The following is a 24,149-nucleotide window of genomic DNA, read 5'->3' as shown; positions in this document are numbered from 1 at the left end:
ACAATCACTTTTCTCCTTTTCCTCTTCTGTCAATGTTCGGAGGTCCTAAGAGACTGGGAGAACATGGGCCAATTTTTCTAATTATGAGCTCTGTGTATTGATCTCTCGAGGCCACTCAGGAGTAAATAATTAGCCAGTGCCACCAGCCCTTCAGGCTGCCAGTCCCAGTTTTTTCCTCCCAGACTTGTTGCCTGAATCAGGTGATCCATGCCTCAGTGTATTCCTCCCAATCCTGAGGACAGAGCCTCAGCCCTCATCATTCACCAGGCAGGAGAAGGCAGTGGAACTAAACTAGGTCATGGCCCAGCAGAGACACAACACAGACCAGTAAGTGCCAAGGAAGATGGTCTTTGGAGGAGGTATTATGGAGAAACTTCTTTCCTTACTATCAAGACATCACAACAACTGAGATGGCCATTCAAGAAGCATCAGTATGCAAAGTTTCAACTCAGAGGCCTATAAAGTTTATGTTATTTTTTTTTCTGTTGTGGATTTCAGAATTCTCATTTAGAATTCTCCTCTTTGCCACTTCCATTTCTAGCTTCCGAAGTCATTGCCCATACCTGAGCAGGAAATGGATCCCAAAAGTATCACAAATTCTGTTATTGTGATCATGATGGGGATAAGGAGAGTAACCAAAATTTCACAAAACTTTATTGAGGGTTTCCTTGTCTCAGGCTCAGAGCTATGTGCTAAGTAGCCTTAATTTTCATCTGCATGATATTCCCGTGTTGGAGTGTACACACTATTGTTATTTTACAGTTGAGGATAGGGGCACTGTATTCTTATTTAATTTAAAGCATGTCCTTGTGTATAAAAGGATAAAGTCAGGTGTATATCTGAGCAGTGAGACTCTATTCACAGGATGCAGGGTGCAGGACAACGTCTTCCCATACAATTTAGCTTTGTGTTAATATCGAGCCCTTGATATATGGCTAGTCCAAATTGAGATGTGCTATCAGCATAAAATACCAGAGTTGAAGATGTACAAGAAAAAAATGCAAAAAGCATCTCAATTTTGTGTGAAATTAAAATATTCTTGAAATAATGGGTTAAATATAATGTTAAAATTGAAATGAACCAAGACACCAAGAAACCTATTCAACCTTCCCTTTCCAGGTCACTGCAGACAGAATGCCTGCAGGGAAGTGACTCAGTCTCGTTTCTTTCTTTCTTCCTATTTTTTTTTTCCTTAGCAGCTTTTATTTGTATAGCCAAAAATAGAAAATAAACCAAGTGTCCTTCAACAGGTGAAGTGCTAAACACAATTTGGTACATTCATACCATGGAATACTATTCAGCAATAAGAAGGAATAAACCATTGACATACTCAATAACTTGGCTAGATCTTAAAAACTTTATGCTGAGTGAGAAAAGCCAATTTCCAAATGTTACATACTGTATGATTGCATTATATAACATTCTCAAATGATAAAATGATAGGGATAAAGAATGCATAAGTAGTTACCAGGGGGTAGGTGTGGGGAGGGAGGCAGTATCAATCAAGGAGCAGCATGAGGAACTTCCATGTAGTGGAAAAACAGTTCTGTCTCTTGATTGTGGTGGTAGTGATTATACAAATCTATACAAGTAGTTAAATGCCATATATCCCAAAACTACCAAAAGCCAACAAACAAACAACGAAAAAAAAAAAACAAACCAAAAACGAAAAAACAAGTGCATGTAAAGTGGTGCAAGATCTGTAGCTAGTTATTTGTATCATGCCAGTTATTTTTCTGGTTTTGACAATGCTGAGTCTCAGTGAAGCCCCAGTACCTACACTATGGTTGGTGCAGAACACCCAATCAAAACAAAGCAAAACAAACAAAAATACACATGTAAACTCTCTTAAACATTGATTTACCGTTCGTTAGTTTACAGGGACACAGTGTAGTCCATATGGCTGCCACACACTGAGGGCTTTCCCGCCTGGGCTATCATCCCTTCCAGGGATGTCCGTGTGGCTAAAGACACAAATGAGATTCTGTCATTTCATTCCCAGTGCTCTTCCCAGAGTGACTACTTGAACCTGATGAGGGGGTCATGGGAACCTCTGAATTGTAGCCCAAAGTTGTAGGTAACCTGGGGTCCTTACAGGTGGTACCTGAAGTGAGGGAGAAAGTGGTTTTGTGGGACTGAGCCCTTAACCTCTGGGATCTTACATTCCAGGTAGATTGTGTCAGAATTGAGTTAACTCGTAGGACACTTAGCTGTTGTCATGGAGAATTGCTTGACGTGAGGGATCCTACTCCCATCATTTGATAACCAGAATGTCAGAAGTGAAGTGTTCTATTTAAAGTAAATGAGACATTAAGGAGATTTAAAAAACAAAACACAACAACAAAACAAAAACCTGGGCAGTTTTTCTCCATACAGGGGCAAAGACTTTTTAAATTTTTGAACTTTGATTTTTAAAATTTTATTTTATTCATTTCAAGTATTCCGTACATTGGTTGGACATTCATATAGTTTATAAAATGATCCTCCTACTTGCTATTTCTCTCCTCTGACTCTCCACCTAGGCAATGTATTAACGCTAACTGCATTCACTCTGCCGTGCTCTCCATCATCATGACCATCTATTAACTACTAATTTCTACTTCTTTAATCCTTCACCCCTTTTTCTCAGCCCCTCAAACTCCTTCCCTCTGGCCATCAGCAGATTGTCTTCTATACTTGTAAGTTTGCTTTTGATTAGTTTGTTCTTTTTGTTCCTTAGATACCGCATATAAGTGAAATCATATGGTATTCGTCTTTCTCTGTCTTATTTCACTCAGCATAATAACCTCTAGGTCCATCCATGTCATTGTGAATGTTAGGATTTCATTTTCTTTAATGGCTGTGTGATATTCCATTGTACACATGAACCATAATTTCTTTATCCAATCGTCTGTGGATGGGCATTTAGGTCGCTTCCATATGTTGGCTATTGTAAATTGTGCTGCAGGGCCAAAGACTCAGTTTAATTATAATTTAGTCAGAGTGTCCATGGCCAATAGTGGATTTTTGAGGGCAATAGGTGCTATTGCAAAAGAGAATTTAGACAAAGCAATAGTCCGCAATGATAAAGGTGAGGTATAGACGTCCTTTATTTTTATGTTTGAGAACTTCCTAAGATTTTAAGGTACCTTGTTAGAATGTAGTGGGATTCCTAGTTATTTCTGTCATTTGAGACATGGTATTGGTTGAGGATATGAAATTTTGCCAATTGATGCATTTCAGCTGAAGTTAACGTTAATTCAGAACCTATGTTGAAGAGATACAAAAGCCAATTAGTGCCTCTTTTTTTCTCTAAATTCTTTCATTACATTCTGGAGTTCCAGCTGGGTCAAATTGTACAGCTCTGTTTCAGTTTTTGTTCCCTTTCCATACCCAGGTTTCTCTCTGTCTCTGTCTCTCTCTCTCTCTCTGTCTCTCTCTCTCTCCTTTCTTTCTGCCTTCTACTTTCTTTATTTTTTATTTTATCACTAGATATACTTCAAGGGCACTTTTCTCTATCCTGGTCATATTTATAGATTTCTTCCTCCAGAGAACCTCAAATCAGGATCTTCAGAGTGAGAGACCTCCTCCATGATGACGGTTGCTTTGTAGGTTTTAGGTACCTTGTGCTTAATGGTTTTAAGCCCTTTGCTGTATCACCGAAGTGTCATGAGTACAATTCTAAAACCCTGAGGATCCAGATCTTTGTCGAGACAAAGACATGGGTAATAGCAACAGCAGACATAATTAAAAGTCCTGGGAGCTCTCTGTGCTGAGGAGTGCAGACCTCGGCATGACACATAGTAGCTGTGTTTCTTTCTCTCCTCTCCTGACATCTCCCATCCTCTCTCTTCCCTTTCCTTCTCCCACCCCAAATTTGGGCTCTCATTCCAAATTTGGCTTGAATATTGAGGCTAAAAATGCTACACATTCAAGAGGGTATAAAAAGTATTATCCTCATATGGATGTCTCTCTGTCTGGAGGAAGTCTAGCAGCCCATCTAACCTAGTCTGCAATGACATGAGAGGTCAAGGAAAATGGCTTTTTTTTAAAATTGTAGCTAGATTGTGGGCTCAGAGTGAGAGTTCATTCATATGCGAGGTTGGAAACTCTCACTGTCACCAAAAGAGGAAGGAGCCAGCCTTTTTAAAAATTGAGGTATAATTGACACATAACATTATAGTACTTTCAGGTATATGACATAATGATTTATATTTGATTATATTACAAAATGATCATCACAAGTCTAGATTAGATGTGCCACTGTACATAGTTACAAATTTTTTATTGTAATGAGAACTTTTAAAACTTATAGTTTTAGTAACTTTCAAATATGAAATATAATATTATTAGTTATAGTTACCACACTGTACATTACATGCCCATGGCTTTTTTATTTTATAACTGGAGAACCCCAGCTTTCTTATCAGATGGTCCAGATGTTGGGCAGAAGGGGAAGAAGGAGAGGTGTGGTTTAAAAATTGTTAGTAGCCAAATATCACACACACACAACAATGCAATCATACGCTTTATTACATAACTCTTATAGTATATATATAAATAGTCCAAATCAAGAGAATTAATTGCATTGCATTTGGAGAAAATAAAATACGATGATAGCTCATTAGTGTCCTATAATTAAAGAAACTAATAAAGAACTTTTTATTTTATTATGGGAGTAAGATATTTCTCACTTCTTTGCTTTCCTTCTCAGGAGGGGACTGAAAAGTTAATATGTTTATGGAGTTTTAGATCTCTAAATAACCTTGCTCCTCTAATTTCTCCAGCTCATTTTTTTCCAAAGTGTTCATGTAGTAACAGGTTAATGGAGCGAGTGCAATGTGAAAAAAGATATCAAAAGAAAGTTTGTCATAACCGAGAAATACTACAGAAAAAGTATGGTCTTCAATTGTGAATATTTTATTTATGAATTACTTAAATCCAAAATATAGAAACACGGAAGGATACTTGTATACTTTTTTCCTTTATACCAAACCTCCTTTATTTTCCAAAAGGTGTCTCTGCTATGTGGAACCACAGAATATAACAAGTGTCTTGAAATTTCTCCTCCTGGGACTCTCAGATGATCCAGAACTGCAGCCTCTAATTTTTGGGCTCTTCCTGTCCATGTACCTGGTCACCATCCTGGAGAATCTGCTCATCATCCTGGCTGTCAGCTCTGACTCCCACCTCCACACTCCCATGTACTTCTTCCTCTCCATCCTGTCCATGGCTGATATTGGTTTTACTTCTACCACCATCCCCAAGATGATTTTGGACATCCAAACTCACAGCGGAGTCATCTCCTATGCTGGCTGTCTGATTCAATTGTCCTTTTATATTCCTTTTGGATATCTGGACAATGCACTTCTAACTGTGATGGCCTATGATCGGTTTATAGCTATTTTTTACCCTCTGCACTACCCGGTCATATTGAACCCCCGTCTCTGCAGCCTGCTGGTTCTCGTGTCCTTTTTGATCAGCCTTTTGGACTCTCAGCTGCACTGCTTGTTGATGTCACAACTTTCCTTTTGCACAAATGTGGAAATTCCTCATTTTTTCTGTGACCCTGCTCAACTCCTCAAGCTGGCCTGTAATGATACCTCCACCAATAACTTATTAATGTATGTTATTGTTGCCATCTTTGGTGGAGTTCCACTCTCAGGGATCATTTTCTCTTACTATAAAATTGTTTCCTCCATTCTAAGAGTCCCATCATCATGTGGGAAGTATAAATCCTTCGTCACCTGTGGTTCTCACCTGTCAGTTGTTTGCTTATTTTATGGAACAGGCATTGGAGTGTACCTCAGTTCAACTGTCTCATTTTCTTTGAAGGAAGGTGCAGTGGCCTCAGTGGTGTATATGATGGTCACCCCCATGCCGAACCCCTTCATCTACAGTCTGAGGAACAGGGACATCAAGAGAGCCCTGCAGAGTCTTCTCAACAGAACAGCCTAGTCTCAATACCCCCTTCCCCCAATACTATGGTCAGTAGACTAGAAATCACTGCAAAACCAAACATCTGGAATTGGCAAATATGCCTCTTTGGGCACACAATTGTTGTAGCTCATGGTTTTCATTCTTTTTGAACTATTACATCAGAAAGTTGCTTATTCTGGCACATATTTGATGGAATTAGGGGACTATTCTCTTATGCTATGTATATCAAGATCACTGCATAATTGAATTTATTTGCAACTATGGAATCTTATGTATTTGTCCCCTATTACCCAGGCATTTTGTAGAAATTTACAACTCTATTTGAATACATAGCTATATATGATTCCCAATTATTTTCACCATCCATGCCTATTTTCCCTCAAACTTTGGCTTTGTTTAAATCTATTGTTTCAGATTGTGTGAGAGAATGTGTGTCACTGGTTCTCCATCTCGGCTTCCTACTCGAAGCATCTGATGAGCTTTAAAATTCTTCATGTCCGAGTCCCATCACTATAGTATGCGATTTAATTGGACCAGAGAGTGAAAATATTATAAACGCATTAAACAGCATTCCAGGTTTAGTCTAATACGCAGACAAGATGAGGACTATTGTATTTTGTCAGATCTTTTATTCAAAGATGACTTGTATGTCTTGGGTTCTTTTCTGTCTATGATTAGGTCCTAAAGATCTGAAAGTGATCAGAGCTCATAAAGGAGAAGATACAAAAGAGTTTACATTAGTCACAGCCAATGCGGTTTTTTCCCTCATATTACTGGTAATACATTTTTTCCCCACATACCTTCTCTATCCATACTTTACAGCTATCCCTCTGTGCTGGATATTAAGCTATTGTTTTCTGCTGCAAACTTACCCTTTTATACTGTAAGTTGTGATGCTGTGGTGGGGGCTGGGAATCTTTAAACTGCTGCTCTGATTTTCCGCTTGGTTTCTCTTTAGGTTCTTTCAATAAGGGCCAGTAAAGGGCATACACTCTAACTTTCCCCTTACTCCTTAGACTATGAGTTTATCAATGTTTACTGCAGTTATGACACTGTGTTACCGTGTTTTTTTTTCATGCCTTCTATCTTTCAAAACCCATTTATCCACACCTATATGAAATTATCTTCATTAAATAACTAGTGTGGTTTCTTTTCTTCATTGAACCCTATCTGGTAAATCAAAAAATGGGGAATAAATTGGAAGAATGCAAAGTGACTCAGGATAAGAACGAGATTGTAATGCTATCTCTGGATCAAGGATGTACAACTGATTTTTAAAGTAGTGGTATGATATTTCCCGTGGCTGTGTGATTCTAACTGTCCCTGTAGATCGTCAAGTCACCCAAGTCATTATGAATAAATTTAACTCTATCTTCATTTTCTTTACTTAGGAGTAGTACAAAACCACATCCTCAGCAAAGAGGAAAGCTTTCCTTTCACTAGTAACCACTCCATTAGGATTCTAAGTTGTAATCATGCTTCTTTCTCTTCTGTCTTTGACCTCTGTCTCTCTTCTTCTACAAACCCAGGTACCTATGTATATATCCATCTTTCCTAGAAATGCTACATGTAGTTTCTGAGGTAGCATCCTGGAATTTCTGAAAAGCTGTCTTATAACTCATTTAATCTACTCTGCCTTTTACCACTAAGCTATATCACGTACCAACTTCACTCACAATGAACCTAGTATCTGGCTCAGTTTAATATTAGGTTTTTCCTTGTGCCCAAGCAGCCTAAAATTTCTCACACTTATACCTCCTTTTTTCAATTCTTTTCTATACTCCTGCCATGTGGTCATTTGGGCTCCTTAAAAATTTTCCCTGCCATTTAAGTACATACACATAATTATCATAATATTCCCATATCCTATTTAACTGGGTAAGTGGTCACGTTTTCTTCATATCAGTTATTGAGAAACCAGTCTCTGAGTTCCTCATACATAGAAATCTGACTCAAGAAGACTGTAGAGATTAAACACATAAGCCAGAACCGCACTTAAAAAAAGACTTCAAGAGTTAAAATACAAAGATTATAAAGAAAATATAAGAATGGAGTGAGATAAGCTCTTACTAGTTGAGCAGAATTCAGAAGACTCTAGAGTCACTTGTTGAATTAATTCCGAAATGGCTGTGGCTTCTCTTGGCAAAGACGAAAGGACTCCATTGATATAAGAGAAACCGTGGAGACTTCCTTTTCATGACGTGGTCAGAAACAGCATTGTGGGGTCTGCACAAATACCTAAACAGAGCACGTTCTTCCATGTGCCAGTTCTTTTCTAGTAAAGACTTTCTTATTTTGAGAAGGTGGTGATGTGAGAACGTTTGGGGACTATGCAGGAAAGCAGAGAGACATCTCTAGTGCCTTTTGTGCCTAGAGTCCAAATTATTGATGGAGATTGAGGCCTTTGCTGTGGACATCTTCTAAGATGTTTTCAATATCCCCTGCCTCCTGTCTACATGCCTTTGTATAAACCCATGTCCATGTGGATTGGGCCTTGTAACTTACATGCAGTGAATAAAATGTCAAAAAATATTGGGCAATAACCAGGTAGACATAACTGGTATACCACGCAGGACCTTGAGATTATCATGTTAAGTGAAATAAGTCTGAAAAAGTTTAGAATAATCTTATTTCACTTATATGTGGGATATAAGACAGAAATCAACAAATGCACAAGACAAACAAATAAAAACTCATAGACATAGACAACAGCTTAGTGGTTACCAGAGGGAAAGGGGAGACAGGAGGAGGTAGCTAAAGGTAAAGGGGGTGAAATATATAGTGACAGAAGAAAATTTAACTTTGGATGATGAACACACAATGCAATATACGTACGACAGATTATTGAATTGTACACTTGAACCTATATGATTTTATTAACCAATGTCACCTCAATAAATTTGATATTAAAATAATTTAAAAAAGTATTGGGATGTCACTCTGACATCAATGTGTAAGTAGAGTCAGACTGTCGGCTATCAGCCCTCTTCTACTCTCTCACCAGCTCACTCTGTTAGAAGAGAGCTGTGATGTTGTCAGCTGCCAAATGGAGAAGCTCAGGTGGTATGATGCTGAGGGATGCCTATGGCCAACTGCAAATGATGAACTGATTCCTGCCAAAGCCACGTTAGTGAACTTTGAAATTGGATCCTCTTCTAGTCAAGACGTGAAATGACTACAGTCCTACATTTAGAATACAGACATCGGCGAAACCCCCTATAGGATTTAAGAAAATTGTCAATTTGATATGTCAAAATAGATGGTCTACTGTAACAATATACATAAATTCTACGGGAAAAATTAGAACTTTGGCTGTCATTCAAAATGACAAAAATCATATATCTTTAACACATAAAATTTAAAAACCCCAAAACAGGACTATAGGGAAAAAATAGGAAGTTCTCCTAAGACGTAACAACCTTAAATAAGAACATAGAAATTATGGCATATTCTGGGTGTAGAAAACACAATTATCCCTACATGGAATAATGAATTCAGTGAATTTGCAAACATACAAGTTACACATTGTTTTTTGTAATAGAAAAAAAAAGTCTGAGTTTATAAAATCCCTGCAACTTGAAAACAGACATGAGGAATACAGGTGAGCTTCCTCCTGAGGAGAGGAAGGGCCAGGAATTTTGAAAGTACATTCCCTTTCATTTTTTGTCTTCTATTAATAACAGGAAGTCCTCAGAGCTTGGGATAGCATGGACCGATTTGGCTCATTGTGAGCTCTGTGCATTGAGCTCCTAAGGCCATGCAGGAAGAGATAATTGGGTTGTTTCTCCAGTTCTTCAGGTTCTACATTTTAGTCCAGAGGGCCTCACATCTGAGTCTTCTTCCTTAAGAATCACTGCTTCAGGAGGCCCACCACTAACTCCTCTTCACTGCCAGACCTGGGGAAGTAGCTTGAATCATCATCGCTTGCTTGCCAGGCAGGACAGGGACAGTGGTCACACTCCAGCAGAGATAGAACAGCCCGTTGAGGATTGTGGAGATGGAGGATGGAGAAGGGACTTTCAGGAGTATTGTTTTTTCACCATCATGACAAACAGGAGTGTTGGGTCAAACAGATGAGAGGGCACCGATATGGAAAGTTTCAGTTATTTTGTCCTTACAAGGGTAGGTTCTGAATGCCTAGAGGGAGACAACTGAGTCTAATTCCTTTCTGAACCCCCAGAGCATATACTTTGCTTGGCAGAGAACAAAAACAATCTCCATTAAATACTAAATAGACTCTTCCTTGGATCTCAGAAGCAGAGCACAGGCAACGTGACTTCCACATAGTGTTTTCCTTCCTGGACTGTCATTCCTTCCAGCAATGACTCATATGCCTGGACAGAAGATAGGACAGTGCATGTATCTATGTCTCAGATTTTCTAAGAAACCTATCATTTTCATATTTAATAGAATCTACAACATTTAAATATGAAGAAAAGGGTGAAAACATTTGGCAATGAAGGGAAATCCAACTCTGGTGAACACACAAAGCAATAAATATATAACTTTTTATTGAATGATACACTTGAAACTTATTTGATTTTGTTAATCAGTTTCATCCCAATATATTTAATAAAAAATTTAAAAATAAATAAATTCAATCCAAGGACAAAACAATTGTGAGATTTTCATAAAAATGAAAAAAAAATGAAAAAGGCAGGAAAAGAGAAAGGGAGGTAAATGTTATTGTTTAGACTGAGACACATTTTAGGATTTCCACTCATTCTATGGATGAATTACCAGGAATGAATGGGACATGATAGGCTTCTACCTCTTTGCCATACAATAGAATAAAATGTCATTAAACCTGTGTTGAGATTGTATTTATTGAACAAGCCCACTCTTCCAATATGATTGAAAAACCATGACTGAACATTTATTAAGGACAGATCTCTGTCGGTGCCACACGTGTTCTAGAGATGGATGTCATTTTCCCTATTTCTATATGAGACATCAGCACAGAGAAGTGGAGAGATTTACACACATTTCACATTGAGGTGGTGAGAGCTGTGTACTCAGAGAGACGTCTCCTGATTCCCATCCCAGGGCTCTGTCCCCTCCACCACAGCACAATCATTATTTCTTTCCAAATGTGCTTTAGTCTCAGATGAGCAAATGGAGGCAGAACCATCAATTCCTTTCCTTGGGATTTGGCCAGTTCATCTGTGAATTAGCAGAATGGACCAAGTGGTTTGCAGGGACCTTTACTGCATGACTGTTGTGGATCAGAAGTTTTCTATGAATAGTCATGAATTTTCCAGCGCAATTTGTAAACCTGAAATGTGGAAATATCATTCCTTATACAAAATGGAAATTTTCATGTGGCTCTATCATGAAGTCTATAGCTAGTCAGACTTCAGGGATCCCTCTGATTTTATACTTTGGCAGTCAGAGCATGTACGTGATTTTGTCGGACTTTACTATTGGGAGGACAAGTATAGGTAATGCATAATAAAGTTGCACATGTATCAAGTTTTTATAACTCACACAATTATGTGTTTATATGTCCAGGAAATTCTCACTTCTATGACATTAAGAGGGGCATGATAATTTTCTTAGCCATGTCATGAAATATTGAAAAATAAAATGAAGTTTATCCCTCAGGTAATATTATGTATCATTTAAAGCGTTGAATAGGTGTATGACATTCACAGAGAGACTTCAAATACAATGCTGTATTAAGGAGAAATCAGAAAACCATATGTGTAGCATGAGGGCATTTAGGTAAATTTTCGAAAGAATGGTTTGTGAATATATGAATGAATACTAATATTAATAAAACTCTGAAAGGAAAATACATCCACCAAATTCATGACAGCATCTGCCTTTGGACAACTAAAGTGAAGGGGAATAAGACCATAGGGATAGCAAAAAAAAAAAAAAAAGCACTCAAGTTTTATCTATAATAAATATAATTTCTAAAGCAAGCATTATTAAATATTTATATTCTAATATGTGTAGTGGGTAAGAATGGTACTGATAATAATTGATAAAATTAGTACATTTATTAATTGCCTGGCTATAATTCTCTACCCTTGGTATAAGTTAGTATGCCCAAAGGAATTATGTGTAGAGATTCTAATTTAATTGGTTCTGGTCTATGGCCAGTTCATCATTAAATTTGAAAAGATGGGCAGGTAATTTAATGTTCAACTAACATCGATAACCACTGTTTAAATCTTTTATACTTATAATTGAATTTTATTTCTTGCAGCAATCCTATAATGTCAGCTCAAATAATATAGGAACAAACTACCTGCATGTTTGTGTTATTACTCTTTGTTCTTTTGTCTTTTGATTTTTCTGAAATCACATCATGTTTTGATCTGTCAAGACAAATGAAGTGGCCTTCAGGGAGCTGAATTTAGGAGAAATGTAAACCACGTATAAGGAAGAATTGACTTGAAAAGTACCTTAGCTGGCATAAAGAAGGCCAACTAAAAGTTTGAGACCTGACTTTGCACCTGAATTTCTCAGCTGACCATTAGAGCGTTGTTTGATGAGAAATCAAGCCTTCACAAATATTTATTATTTGAGACATATTTAAACAGTTTTACCAAGCCACTACAAATAAAAACAGTAAAGAGCATGTTCAACCACAGATATTTCTCTAAGATTGAATATTACTGATAGAAAATAACCTTTCAAAAGGAAAAATAAGTCCAGAGTACTCATGAAAGTTAATGATTATTTAATCATTGATGTGTCGTAAATGAATACCATCCTTAGGATCAGTGATGCTGTATGATTTCATGCATTTAACAAGAACATATTTTTCAAAATGTGAAGTCCACCAAGGCCAAATATTTGTATATTTGAGTTATATTGAAGGGACTTTGACCGGTCAACCCACACATTTGAGTGAACACTTATCTTCATACAAGATGGATTTCATAAAACCAAATAAAGATGAAACTCTAAAAATAATTGCATCCAAAAATGCTATCTGATTATGAACATTTTATTTTATAAGATAATGTCCTCTTGACTGCTTCTTAGCATCTTTTAATTATGATGATTTTTTTTCTTAAAGAAAGAAAAATATTTATTCCATATTTTCCTTCCAAAGTATAAGGTTGATATTTTAATGTGTTCATGGGTTGTCTTCTAAGAATGATCTTTCTTTAATAGTCTTTGACCCAGTGTCTCAATAGTGGGCATATATAAAAACAGGTGAATAGCCCAGAGATCAATAAGGAAAGAGATGTAAAAAAAGAGATCGCAATTGAGATATGTTGTCAAACGTAGTGCGGGTGTATGGTCAAGTGTAAATACTTCCTCAAGTGTAAATACTTCCTCAAGTGTAAATACTTTAATAATACTTGTTAATTGCTTAAATCCAAAATATGGACACTTAGCTGGATGCCTCTATACTTGTTTTATTCATACAACATTCTCTCTCGCTTTTTTTTTTCCTCAAATGTGTCCCATCTTCATGGAACCATGCAATCTGACAGGTGACTCCAAATTCTTCCTCCTGAGACTCTCAGATGGTCCAGAAGGGCAGCCTCTTCTTTTGGGTCTTTTCCTATCCATGTACCTGGTGACTGCTCAGGAACCGACTCATCATTCTGAATGTCATCTTTGACTCCCACCTCCACACCCCTATGTACTTCTTCCATCCAATTAGTCATTGGCTGACATTAGTTTCAGCACAACTACAGTCTCCAAGATGCTGGTGAACCTGAAGAGATACAGCAAATCCATCGTCTATGCAGGTTGCCTAACTCATGTTACCTTTCTTCTCTTTTGCATATTTGGACAGCATAATCCTGGTCATGATGACCTATGACTAGTTGGTGGCCATTTGTCCAAACCTACACTATCTGGTAATAATGAACCCCTGCCTCTGTGGCTTGTTGGTTTTGCTGTCATTTTTTATCAGCTTTTGAACTCAGACCTGTAGAATTTGATGATGTCACAGCTTACCTTCTGTGCAGATGTGGAAAGCCCTCATTTCTTTTGTAACCCTCCTTAACTCCTCAAGCTTGCCTGTAATGATAATTCCACCAATAACATGTTATCCTATTTTATTTGTGCCATCTTTGGTGCTGTGCCACTCTCAGGGATCTTTTCCTCTTACTCTAAAATCATTTTCTCCATTCTGAAAGTCTCATCACCAGATAAGAAATATAAAATCTTTTTCTCGTCTGTTAGTTGTTTGCTTACTTCATGGAGCAGGCCTTGGGTTATATCTGAATTCAGCTGCCTTATCTTTCCTGAAGAAGGATGCAGTGGCCTTGGTGATGTACGCTGTGGTTACCCCATGCTGTGTCTTTAAGTTACAGCCAGAGGATGCTAGAGTGCACTCTGGAGGGTTATCAAAAGTAATAGCCTAATCTCAATACCTGTGCCATCTTTTTTAGTTTATAGAACTGGAAAAGCAGCAAACTCAAACATGTGCAACAAGGAATTTCTGACTTTGCAGTCACATGGTGCATACGTACCCATATGGCTCTCTACTTTCTATTTACACAGATTTCTCTCTTTGTATAGCTGTAAAGGAGTTGGGAGATTATTTTGGACTCTCCACTTAGGTCATAGCCACTCCAGGATTATGTGTAGTACATCAGTACACCCTTCTCACTTACCTAATTCATTATTCTGGACTTGGTAAAAAGCAGTCTTGCTTTGATCATTATAGGGCTATTCACTAGTTTCTAAGTATACCCACTTTAGAGACATTCAGTCAAAGAATATAAAGTAATTATAGCTCTCTCTTTCCTTTATTTTTTTCTAGTTCTCTCTTGATTTTTTTTTTTTCTATTTGCAAAGGGGTTCTAAACCTTACTTTAAGAACCAACACATTCATATTTTTGCTCCTTCATTATGTTGGTCAGATTCTTGATCAAATAGGATGACTACTGAATTCCCTGTCTAAGCTAGGGTGTTTTAAAATTGAAATGGAACAGTATTAACACCGAGTTTGAAGAAATAATTGTCAATTAGAAATTTCCAAGGAAAGCTGGGATGTAGGCTCCAAGCAAAGGGGATCTCCAATTTTTTAAATAATTCTCCTTCCCATTTCAACATCTCCCCAGTCAATTAAATAGCCAGGCCTAAAAGGATAAATACTGTATTATTCCACTTCTATGAGGCTCGTAAAGTAGTCAAATTTATAGAGAGATAAAGTATAATAGTGGTTTCTATGAGCAGGGAAAAGAGGAAATACAGAGTTAGTGTTAAATGGGTAAATAATGTTACATTTTTGCAAGATAAAAGGATTTCTGGAGTTGAATGATGATGATGGTTGCATAACATTGGGAATGTACTTAAAACAACAGAACTTTACAGTTAAAAATGGTTAAGGTGGAAATTATTTTTTTAGGCGAGGCAATCCTTGGTTGACCTCACAGATTGCAAGGGCCTTGTCAGCTTACAATTCTGTATTTTTTATTTTCATTTCTTTTTATGCCTACAGCAGCTGGTCTTCCCAGGTGGTCTCCCATTGAAGTACTAACCAGGCCCGACAATGCTTACCTTCCGACTCAGACGAGATTGGGCTTGTTCACGATGGCATCGCCATAGATTAGATGACAAATTTTATGTTATGTTATTTCAGCACAATAAGAAAGGTCTCCTGTTAGGAATGAGGAACATGTTGCTCCAGATATTGGGTGCACCATTTAGCCCTCGGCATTAGACCCCATAGATCTGCCTCAGCTGCAGAGAGCTACCTAACCATAATCATGCCTCCTTCTGCGAAAGCCCACATCCAATGACATTTGGCTTCTTATCCTCAATTTCAGCCAACTCTAAAGTACCATCCTAGACCCAAAATACCCTGGTGATTTTAGGAGGCCTTCGATGAGCTTCAGCTTGACCTGATTATTTCCACTGCTCTTCCTTGCAACAAAGTGTTTACCAGACTACAGAGTCTGAGCGAATAGACCCTTCAAGACTCTCTTTACTTCAGACACCATCCACAATCTCAGAAGTCCCCAGGGCCACCCTCACTTTAGACAAGTTAGCTACAAATTAAGGAACACCGTCCCATTCAATAATTTTTTAGAATAATTTTTTAGAACATTCAAACTAAGGGAGCTTATTCCAGTTCAATAATTCATCAGAATGAGTCACAGAACTTGGGACAGTTTATACTTACGATTACAGTTTTATTATAGCGAAAGAATACAAAATAGAACTAGCCCAAAGTAGAACACCTAGGGCAAGATCTGGAAGGTCCCGTATGTCAATCTTCTTGCTATTTATTCCTTGTGAGTCTAGATCTCTTACTGCTTCCTGGCCACACTGTGAGACAGCACTAGAGTATTGCCCATTAAGTAGCTCACCTAAGCTTCAGTGTCCAGAGTTTTTATTGCGGCTTCATTACACAGATGTGATTAATTAAATGATTTCCTCTTTGGTTGAACACAGTTTGCAGCCTCTCTCCCAAAAGTTTGGGCTGGTATCAATTTGTAAAAGGATCCAACACTTTTTTATATGTTTGGTCTTTTTGGCATGGCCAGTCCCCACTTTGAGTCATCTCATGAGCACGCACTATCAGGTATGGTCTATGGGGCACATCATGAATAACCAATCACTCCTATCACTAAATTCCAAGGACTTAAAGGTTACTTTCCAAGAGCGGGGACAAAGCCCATTACTCTCTTTAGATGAGGCCAAATTTCTTACTAAACATTTGCCATTCCACAAGTACTGAGTCCAGGAGCATTGCTTAGTAAACATCCTGCATGCCAATCACTGTCTCAGAGTCTGCTTCACGAGAAGTAATAAAATTATTTTGAGAAGACTTTAAAGACAGTTTTAAGGTAGTTCTTTGAATTGTCAGCAATGTTCTATAGATTATAAACACAATGCTGAGCTCAGTGATAGGAAAATTCGAGGAGAGGAGATGAAGTATAGAAATTTGGGAACAGTCTCAAGATCCTCAAAGTAAATCATGATGAACATAGAAATCTGGACTGAGAGATGTTTGATAGGAAGGAAGTGCAGAGTTTGAAATAGTAAGATAAAATCAACGTGAGAATTATACTTCTAAATGTTTATTTTAAAATATTAAACCCAGGTGTGTAAATAAATATGACTTAAAAAAACATAATCTTTTTGGCCTTTTTCAACCTCTTCAAATTTCTAATCATAAGCATGTGCCTTCTGATTTTGGTTACCAGATTGATCAGGGTCCTCTGTTCATTAGGTTTTGGAGGCATAGAGCGCAGGGACAATCAGTGTTTAACAGTAAGGAGCTCCTGGCCTTATGGAAAGAACAGGTTCCTGAAGAACTGAGGAGTATTCCAAGGCTTGTCCATTACAATAAAGAGATACCAGATGGGTGACAGCAAATAGTAGAAAGACCTTTCTCGACATGCTGGCAGACACATTACTTATCTCTGTCCTTGCTTCCACTGTCAATATCCACTAGCATGTAGCTGCTCAGATTCTCAGAAATTGAAATTTAATCTTTTCTAGGTCTCTAGCTCCCCCAACCACCATAGAATCTTGTCATTGTACTTTCGTTTTCCTTCTCCCCATATCAAAGCAATGAAATTATCAGAGCAACACTGCCTTAGTTATATGATTTGCTTTCACCATTCTTCAAAAGCAGCTCACATAAACATTTTGCTCTTGCAAGACTGTTCTAAAAGGCTTCCAAACATTCACTGTGTCTCCCTTTACATAGAAGTCAGATAGATTTTTTAGGTGTCATCGGAATTTGTGGCTTCTCTACTTAAAAACTTCCAGTCATTTTGTGTTACTCCTATACTGAAATCTGAACTCTTTGCCAATGTCTATAAAACTATTCATGAATAAGTCTCTTCTATTTTTTTCCAACTCTCTCACTGGTCCCTGGACCAGCACTGTCAGCAGCATCTGGGAGCTTATAAATGCAAATGTTCAGCCCCGAGTATAGAGCTGCTGTATTGGAACTCATGCACCTAGAGCCCATATAGCTATAGTTTAAAAATCTCCAGGGTCTATCACTACACATCAAAATTAACTCAAAATGGATTGAGGACCTGAATATGAGACCTGAAACTATAAAATGCACAGAAAAAAAAAACCATAGGAATGAAACTCAAGGTCCTGGGACTTAAAGTGGATTTTATGTATTTGACCTCAATGGCAAGGGAAGGAGAAACTAATATTAATGAATGGGACTAAATCAAACTAAGAATCTTCTGCTCAGAAAAAGAAATCATCAACAAGGTAAAGGGAAAACCATCTGAATGAGAAAATATATTTGGAAGCAACACCTCAGGTAACGGCCTAATATCCAAAATATACAAATAACTCATGCCACTCAATAACAACATAAAAGCAAATGCTCAAATCAACGAATGGGCAGAGGACCTGAACAGACACTTTTCCTAAAGGACATGCAAATGGCCAACAAATATTTGAAAAGGTGCTCAATCTTGCTAGCTATTATGGAAATGCCAATCAAAACCACAGTGAGATAACATCTCACACCTGTTAGAATAGCTATCATCAACAAGACAAGTAATAACAAATGCTGAGAGGATGTGGAGAAAAAGGAACCATCATACACTGCTGGTGGGACCGCAAATTGGTATAGCCACTATGGAAAAGAGTATGGAGGTTTCTCAAAAAACTAAGAATTGATCTACTATATGATCCAGCTATCACTCTACGGGATATTTACCTCAAAGACTTGAAAACTCATATACAAAAAGATATTTGCACATTGATGTTTATAGCAGCATTATTTACAGTGACCAGGACATGGAAGCAACCAAAGTGTCCTACCATAGATAACTGGCTAAAGAAACTGTTGTACATACATACAATAGAATGATACTCAGCCATTAGAAGAGATGAAATACTGCCATTTGCGACAACATGGATGGACTTCGAGACAATCATGCTAGCCGAAATAAGCACGACAGAAAAAGTTGAAAATCACATGATATCACTTATATGTGGGATACAAACCTAAAAGCGGCAAATGAACAAGACAAACAAAGAGAGACTCATGGACATAGACTATAGACTAGTGGTTACCAGAGGGTTGGGGTTGGGAGAGGAGAGACTAGGTAGACAATGTAAAGGGTGTCAATATGGAGGGTAGGGGAAGGCTGAAGTGAGTAAAGGGGATCAAATATGGTAGCTGAAGGAAACTGGACTTTGTGTGGTAGACACACAGTAGAATATACAGATGTCAAATTATAATGTACAGCTGAAAATTATATAATTGTATTAATCAAAGTTAAAAAAATAAAATATCAAATATAGATTTCTTACAATAATCCTATATGATAGCTTCAATTATTATCTTAATTTTAAAGATGAAGAAACTGCCCAGGGTCATTTACATTGTTCTATTTGCATTTTTCCTCAAATCGTAGTGTGACCTTCGAAGATAATGAATCTGGATTACTTCAGTAGCCGAAGTAAGAGAATTGCAATCCATGTATCAGAAAGAGTTGATATGAAAATATATTAGCTAGGTAAGAAGTCTGGGTCTTAAAATTGATTGTGGGGCTTCCCTTGGTGCTAAACTCCTCAACTGTAAACAGGAGGCTTTATGACCAAAGAAACGTAACCAACAGACATATGAAATGGTGCTCAAAATAATGAACCGTCAGGGAAATGTGAAACACATAGAATATTTATCTTATACCTAACTGAATGATTATAAAAAAAGAAAAGACAAGTGTTGGCAAGAATGTGGAGAAAAGGGAACCCGTGTGAAAATGAATGTTGGTATATCCATTACAAGACACAGTATGGAAGATCCTTAAAAAATTAAAAATTACTAATTAAAATAGAACTACTATAAATGTATGCTGTATCTTGTCAAATACTTTTTCTACATCCATTGCTATGGTCATATAATTTTATCCTTTATTTTATTGATGTGGTCTATTCCATTGATTCATTTGTGCATGTGGAACCACCCTTGAATCTCTGGATGAAGCCAACTTGATTCTGTTGTATAATATTTTTAATGTATTGTTGTATTCAATTTGCAGTATTTTTTAGGGTTTTTGTATTAGTATCAGAGAAATTAGTTGATAGTTTTCTTTTGGGTGTCATCCTTACCAGGTCTTAGTATCAGGGTAATATTGGCCTTAAAGAATGAGTTAGAAAGTGTTGCCTGTTCTTATGAAGCCATCTAGTCCTGGACTTTTATTTGTTGGGAGGTTTTTGATGACCATTTCAATTTTCTCACTGCTGATTGGTATATTTAGACTTTCCAGTTTTTCATGATTCAGTAGGAAGGTTCAGATTTCTACGAACTTATCCATTTCTTCTAGGTTATTGAATTTGGTGGCATAGAGTCTTTCTTTGTATTCTTGTATGATCCTTTGTATTTCTATGGTATCTGTCATAAATTCTTAATAAAAGGTGCATAAAGGAAAAGTACCTCAACAGAATGAAGGCCATGTATGACAATCCCTCTGTTAATATCATACTTAATTGTGAAAAACTCAAAGCTTTTCCTGTAAGATCAGGAACAAAAATAAGATGCCCACTCTCGCCACGGTCATTCAAGGTATTACTGGAAGTCCAAGCAAGAGCAATCACGCAAAAAAGACAAAGAAAAGACATACACATTGGAAATGAAGACGTCGTATTGTCACTTTTTGCAGACAGCATGATTTTTTATGTAGAAAACCCTAAAGACACCACCAAAGAAGTATGAGGAACAACAAACAAATACAGTAAAGTTGCAGGTTACAAAATCAATGTACAAAAATCCATTGCATTGCTATACACTAACGATAAAATTTCAGAACAAAAAATGATAAAAAGATTAATTCCTTTTGCAACTGAAACAAAAAGAATACTATACCTAGGAATGAACTTAAGAAGAGATATTAAAAACCTATGTACTCTAACTACAAGACATTAAAATGAATTGAAGATGTGGTACATATATACAGTGGAATATTACTCATCCATAAGAAAAGATGAAATACTGCCATTTGCAACAACATGGGTAGATCTTGATAGTATCATGCTAAGCAAAATAAGTCAGACAGAGAAAGTTGAGAACCATACGATTTTACTCATATGTGGGATGTAAAACCAAAGCAACAAAGGAACAAAACAAACAAAATCTCATGGACATAGACAGCAGTTTAGTGGTTACCAGAAGGAAATGGGGCGGGGAGAGGTAGATAAGGGTAAAGAGGGTCAAATACATGGTGATGGAAGGAGCTTTGACTTTAGGTGGTGAACACACAATGCAATATACAGATGATGTATTATTGAATTGTACACTTGAAACCTATATAAGTTTATTAACTAGTGTGACCCTAATCAACTTAATTTGAAATGTAAAATAAAAATAGTACTGCCATAGGTCCAGCAATCCCATTTCTGGGTATCTATATGAAGAAAATGAAATCTGTATCTCAAAGAGGTATCTGCTCTTCCATGTTCATTGCAGTATTATTCACAAGAGCAAAGATATGGAAACAACTAAAGTATCTGTTGACAGAAGAATAGATAAAGCAAATCTATCTATCTATCATCTATCTATCTATCTATCTATGTACCTACCTACCTACCTATCTATGTATCTATCTTCTATCTATCTATCATCTATCTCTATCTTTCTATATGATCTATCTCTATCTATCTATATGATCTATCTATCGTCTATTTATTATCTATTTTTACCATCTATCTACATATGCATAATGAAACAGTATTTAACCATAAAAAGAAGGAAACACTGCCATTCGTGACGATATAGATAAACTTGGAGAATATCATGTTTATAGAAATAACTCAGGCACAGATAGACAAACACAGTACGATCTCATATGTGGAATCTCAGAAAATCTCTCTCATAGAATCAAAGAGTAGAACTATGGTTCTAAGGGGCCGAGGTGGACGGAATGAAAACATGTTGGTTAGAGTACTATCTTTCAGTTATAGGATGAATATTTCTGGAGATCTAAGGTACAGCATGGGGACTATAGTTAATAACACTGTATTGAATACTTGAAATCTGTTAAGAGAATAGTTCTTAGGTGTTCTCACCACACATACACAAACACACACGCGTGCACACACACACACACTACATACAGTAACTATATAAAATGATGGAAGTATTGATTAACTCGATTGTGGTAATCTTTTTCACAGTGTATATATGTATTAAATCACCACATTGTACAATAAAAATAACTTCACGTTTTACCATATATGTACATATATATAATTTTGTTTATCAATCATACTTCAATAAAGCTTGGAAAAAGTAAAACAATGAAGTAGTTTCATCATTCCATTACAAAATAGAGTCCAAAGAAAGCAAGGAACAGTCCCAAACACCAGATATTTTACACATATAGGATTGATAAAAATAACCCTCAATGACATAACAAATTGCAAGTATTTCTTAAATTTTATTATTGTTTAATCGTAAACAGATTCTCTGCACACTAATGCCATCTTTGTAGTCAATGATGCTGTATAATTATGTACATTTAACTAAACCACATATAATAAAATTTGAAGTACACTAAAGCCAAGGATAGGCATTATGTAGACATGATTTTAAAGGACAGTCCTCATATGTGAGCACTTATTTCTACGAAAATGGAAAAAGAAAACCAAAGAGTGATGAAAGTAATGAAGATAATTATTACATAACATTATTTTCTGATTATCAACATTCCACTAAATTTAGAATCTAGATTACACAGTCCTGCTTTGTACAGATTATTTAATATATTTTAAATAAAGAAACTATCTAGCATGCATTTGTATAAAATAAGATATTTTAAGCTACTTCTTAATTTCTTTAAATTAGAATTTTTTTCCTTAAAGAGTGAAGGAAAATTCTTATTCTGTATTTTTTTCTTAACATAGTACGCTATATTTTCCTATGATCATGGATTTGTTATCTCGAATCTTCTTCTTCTTCTGATACTCTTCAGTGAATTTTCTCTAAAGTAAGTGTGTATAAAAAGAAGTAAATAACACTGAAATAAATAAGAGAACAATGTTAAGAAGAACGAATTTGTCATACTGAGAAATACTGCTCAAGGTACTGGGCTGTATGACCTCACAAGTCAATTGTTTGAATCGAAAACATTGACACAATGCGTGTCAAATGTGTGCTCATTTCTTTATTTCCTTTTCCAACCCTCTTTTCCTTTTCAAAAGGTGTCCAAGCTACACAGAACCATAAATCTAACACATGTCTCAGAATTCTTCCTCATGGGAGTCTCAGATGATCTGAAACTTCAGCCTCTGCTCTTTGGGCTCTTCCTGCCCATGTCCCTGGTTGCCATATTGGGGAATCTGCTCATCATCCTGACCGTCAACTTGAACTCCCACCTCCACACTCCCACGTACTTCTTTCTCTCCAACCTTTCCATGGCTGACATCTGTTTTATCTCTACCACCATCCCAAAGATGATCATGGACATCCAAACTCACAGCGGAGAAATCTTCTATGGGGGCTACCTGACTCAGATGTCTTCTTGGATGTATGGATGGTATGCTTCTGACTGTGATGACTTATAACCAGTTTTTGCCCATCTGCCACCCCCTGTACTACTCAGTCATCACTGACCCATGCCTCTGCTGCTTCTTAGATTGGGTGTCATATTTCATCAGCATTTTGGACTCCCAGCTGCACAATTTGATAGTGTTACAACTTACCTGCTTCAAGGATGTAAAAATTTCCAAATTCTTCTGTGACCCTTCTCAACTCCTTCATCTTGCCTGCTTTGATACCTTCACCGATAAGATAGTCATGTATTTTGTTGGCGCCATTTCTGATATTCTCCTTTTCTCAGGAATCATTTTCTCTTACTATAAAATGTTTTCTCTCTTCTGAGAGTTCTGTCAATATGTAGGAAGTACAGAGCCTTCTCCAGCTGCGGCTCTCATCTGTTAGTTGTTTGCTTATTCTATAAACAGACATCGGAGTTTTCTTTGGATAGGCATTGTTGCCTTCCCGCAGGAATGATGTGGTGGCCTCAGTCATGTACTCTGTAGTCACCCCCATGCTGAACCACTTCATTTAAAGCCTGAAAAACAAAGACATCAAGAGTGCCCTAGGGAGGATCCACAGCAAAACAGTCTGGTCTTAATATCCGTGTAACTCCTTATGGAGTGTGGTTGGAAAACCCAGCAAAACCAAACATTGAACCGAATACTGTATCCTTGGTCACATTCGTTTTTAGGCTCATGGCTTTCATTCCTCGCCATGCTTCACATGTGAATGTCACTTCTTTTGATTTGTCTTTCACTGAACTGGGAGAGTATCCTGGGAT

General features: G+C 37.0%; 1 protein-coding gene and 2 pseudogenes across 1 annotated transcript; all 3 read left to right on the top strand.

Moving 5' to 3' along the window:
• The first annotated feature begins 3,061 nt into the window (after positions 1-3,061).
• LOC120586525 (olfactory receptor 18-like) lies at positions 3,062-5,937 on the top strand. Its single transcript, XM_039842904.1, has 2 exons — positions 3,062-3,075; positions 4,995-5,937. Exons 1-2 carry the CDS (start codon positions 3,062-3,064, stop codon positions 5,935-5,937), a joined length of 957 nt encoding a protein of 318 aa, XP_039698838.1.
• A 1,167-nt stretch (positions 5,938-7,104) lies between these two features.
• LOC120586524 (putative gustatory receptor clone PTE01) lies at positions 7,105-14,258 on the top strand (annotated as a pseudogene).
• An 8,827-nt stretch (positions 14,259-23,085) lies between these two features.
• On the top strand, positions 23,086-23,900 carry LOC120586523 (olfactory receptor 7E24-like; annotated as a pseudogene).
• The last annotated feature ends 249 nt before the right edge of the window (positions 23,901-24,149 follow it).

This window comes from Pteropus medius, unplaced genomic scaffold (genome assembly GCF_902729225.1).
Source record: "Pteropus medius unplaced genomic scaffold, Ma_sr-lr_union100, whole genome shotgun sequence".
NCBI classification, from domain to species: domain Eukaryota; kingdom Metazoa; phylum Chordata; class Mammalia; order Chiroptera; family Pteropodidae; genus Pteropus; species Pteropus medius.
Note: the sequence above shows the minus strand (reverse complement) of the source record. Positions and strands in the feature narration are given on the sequence as shown.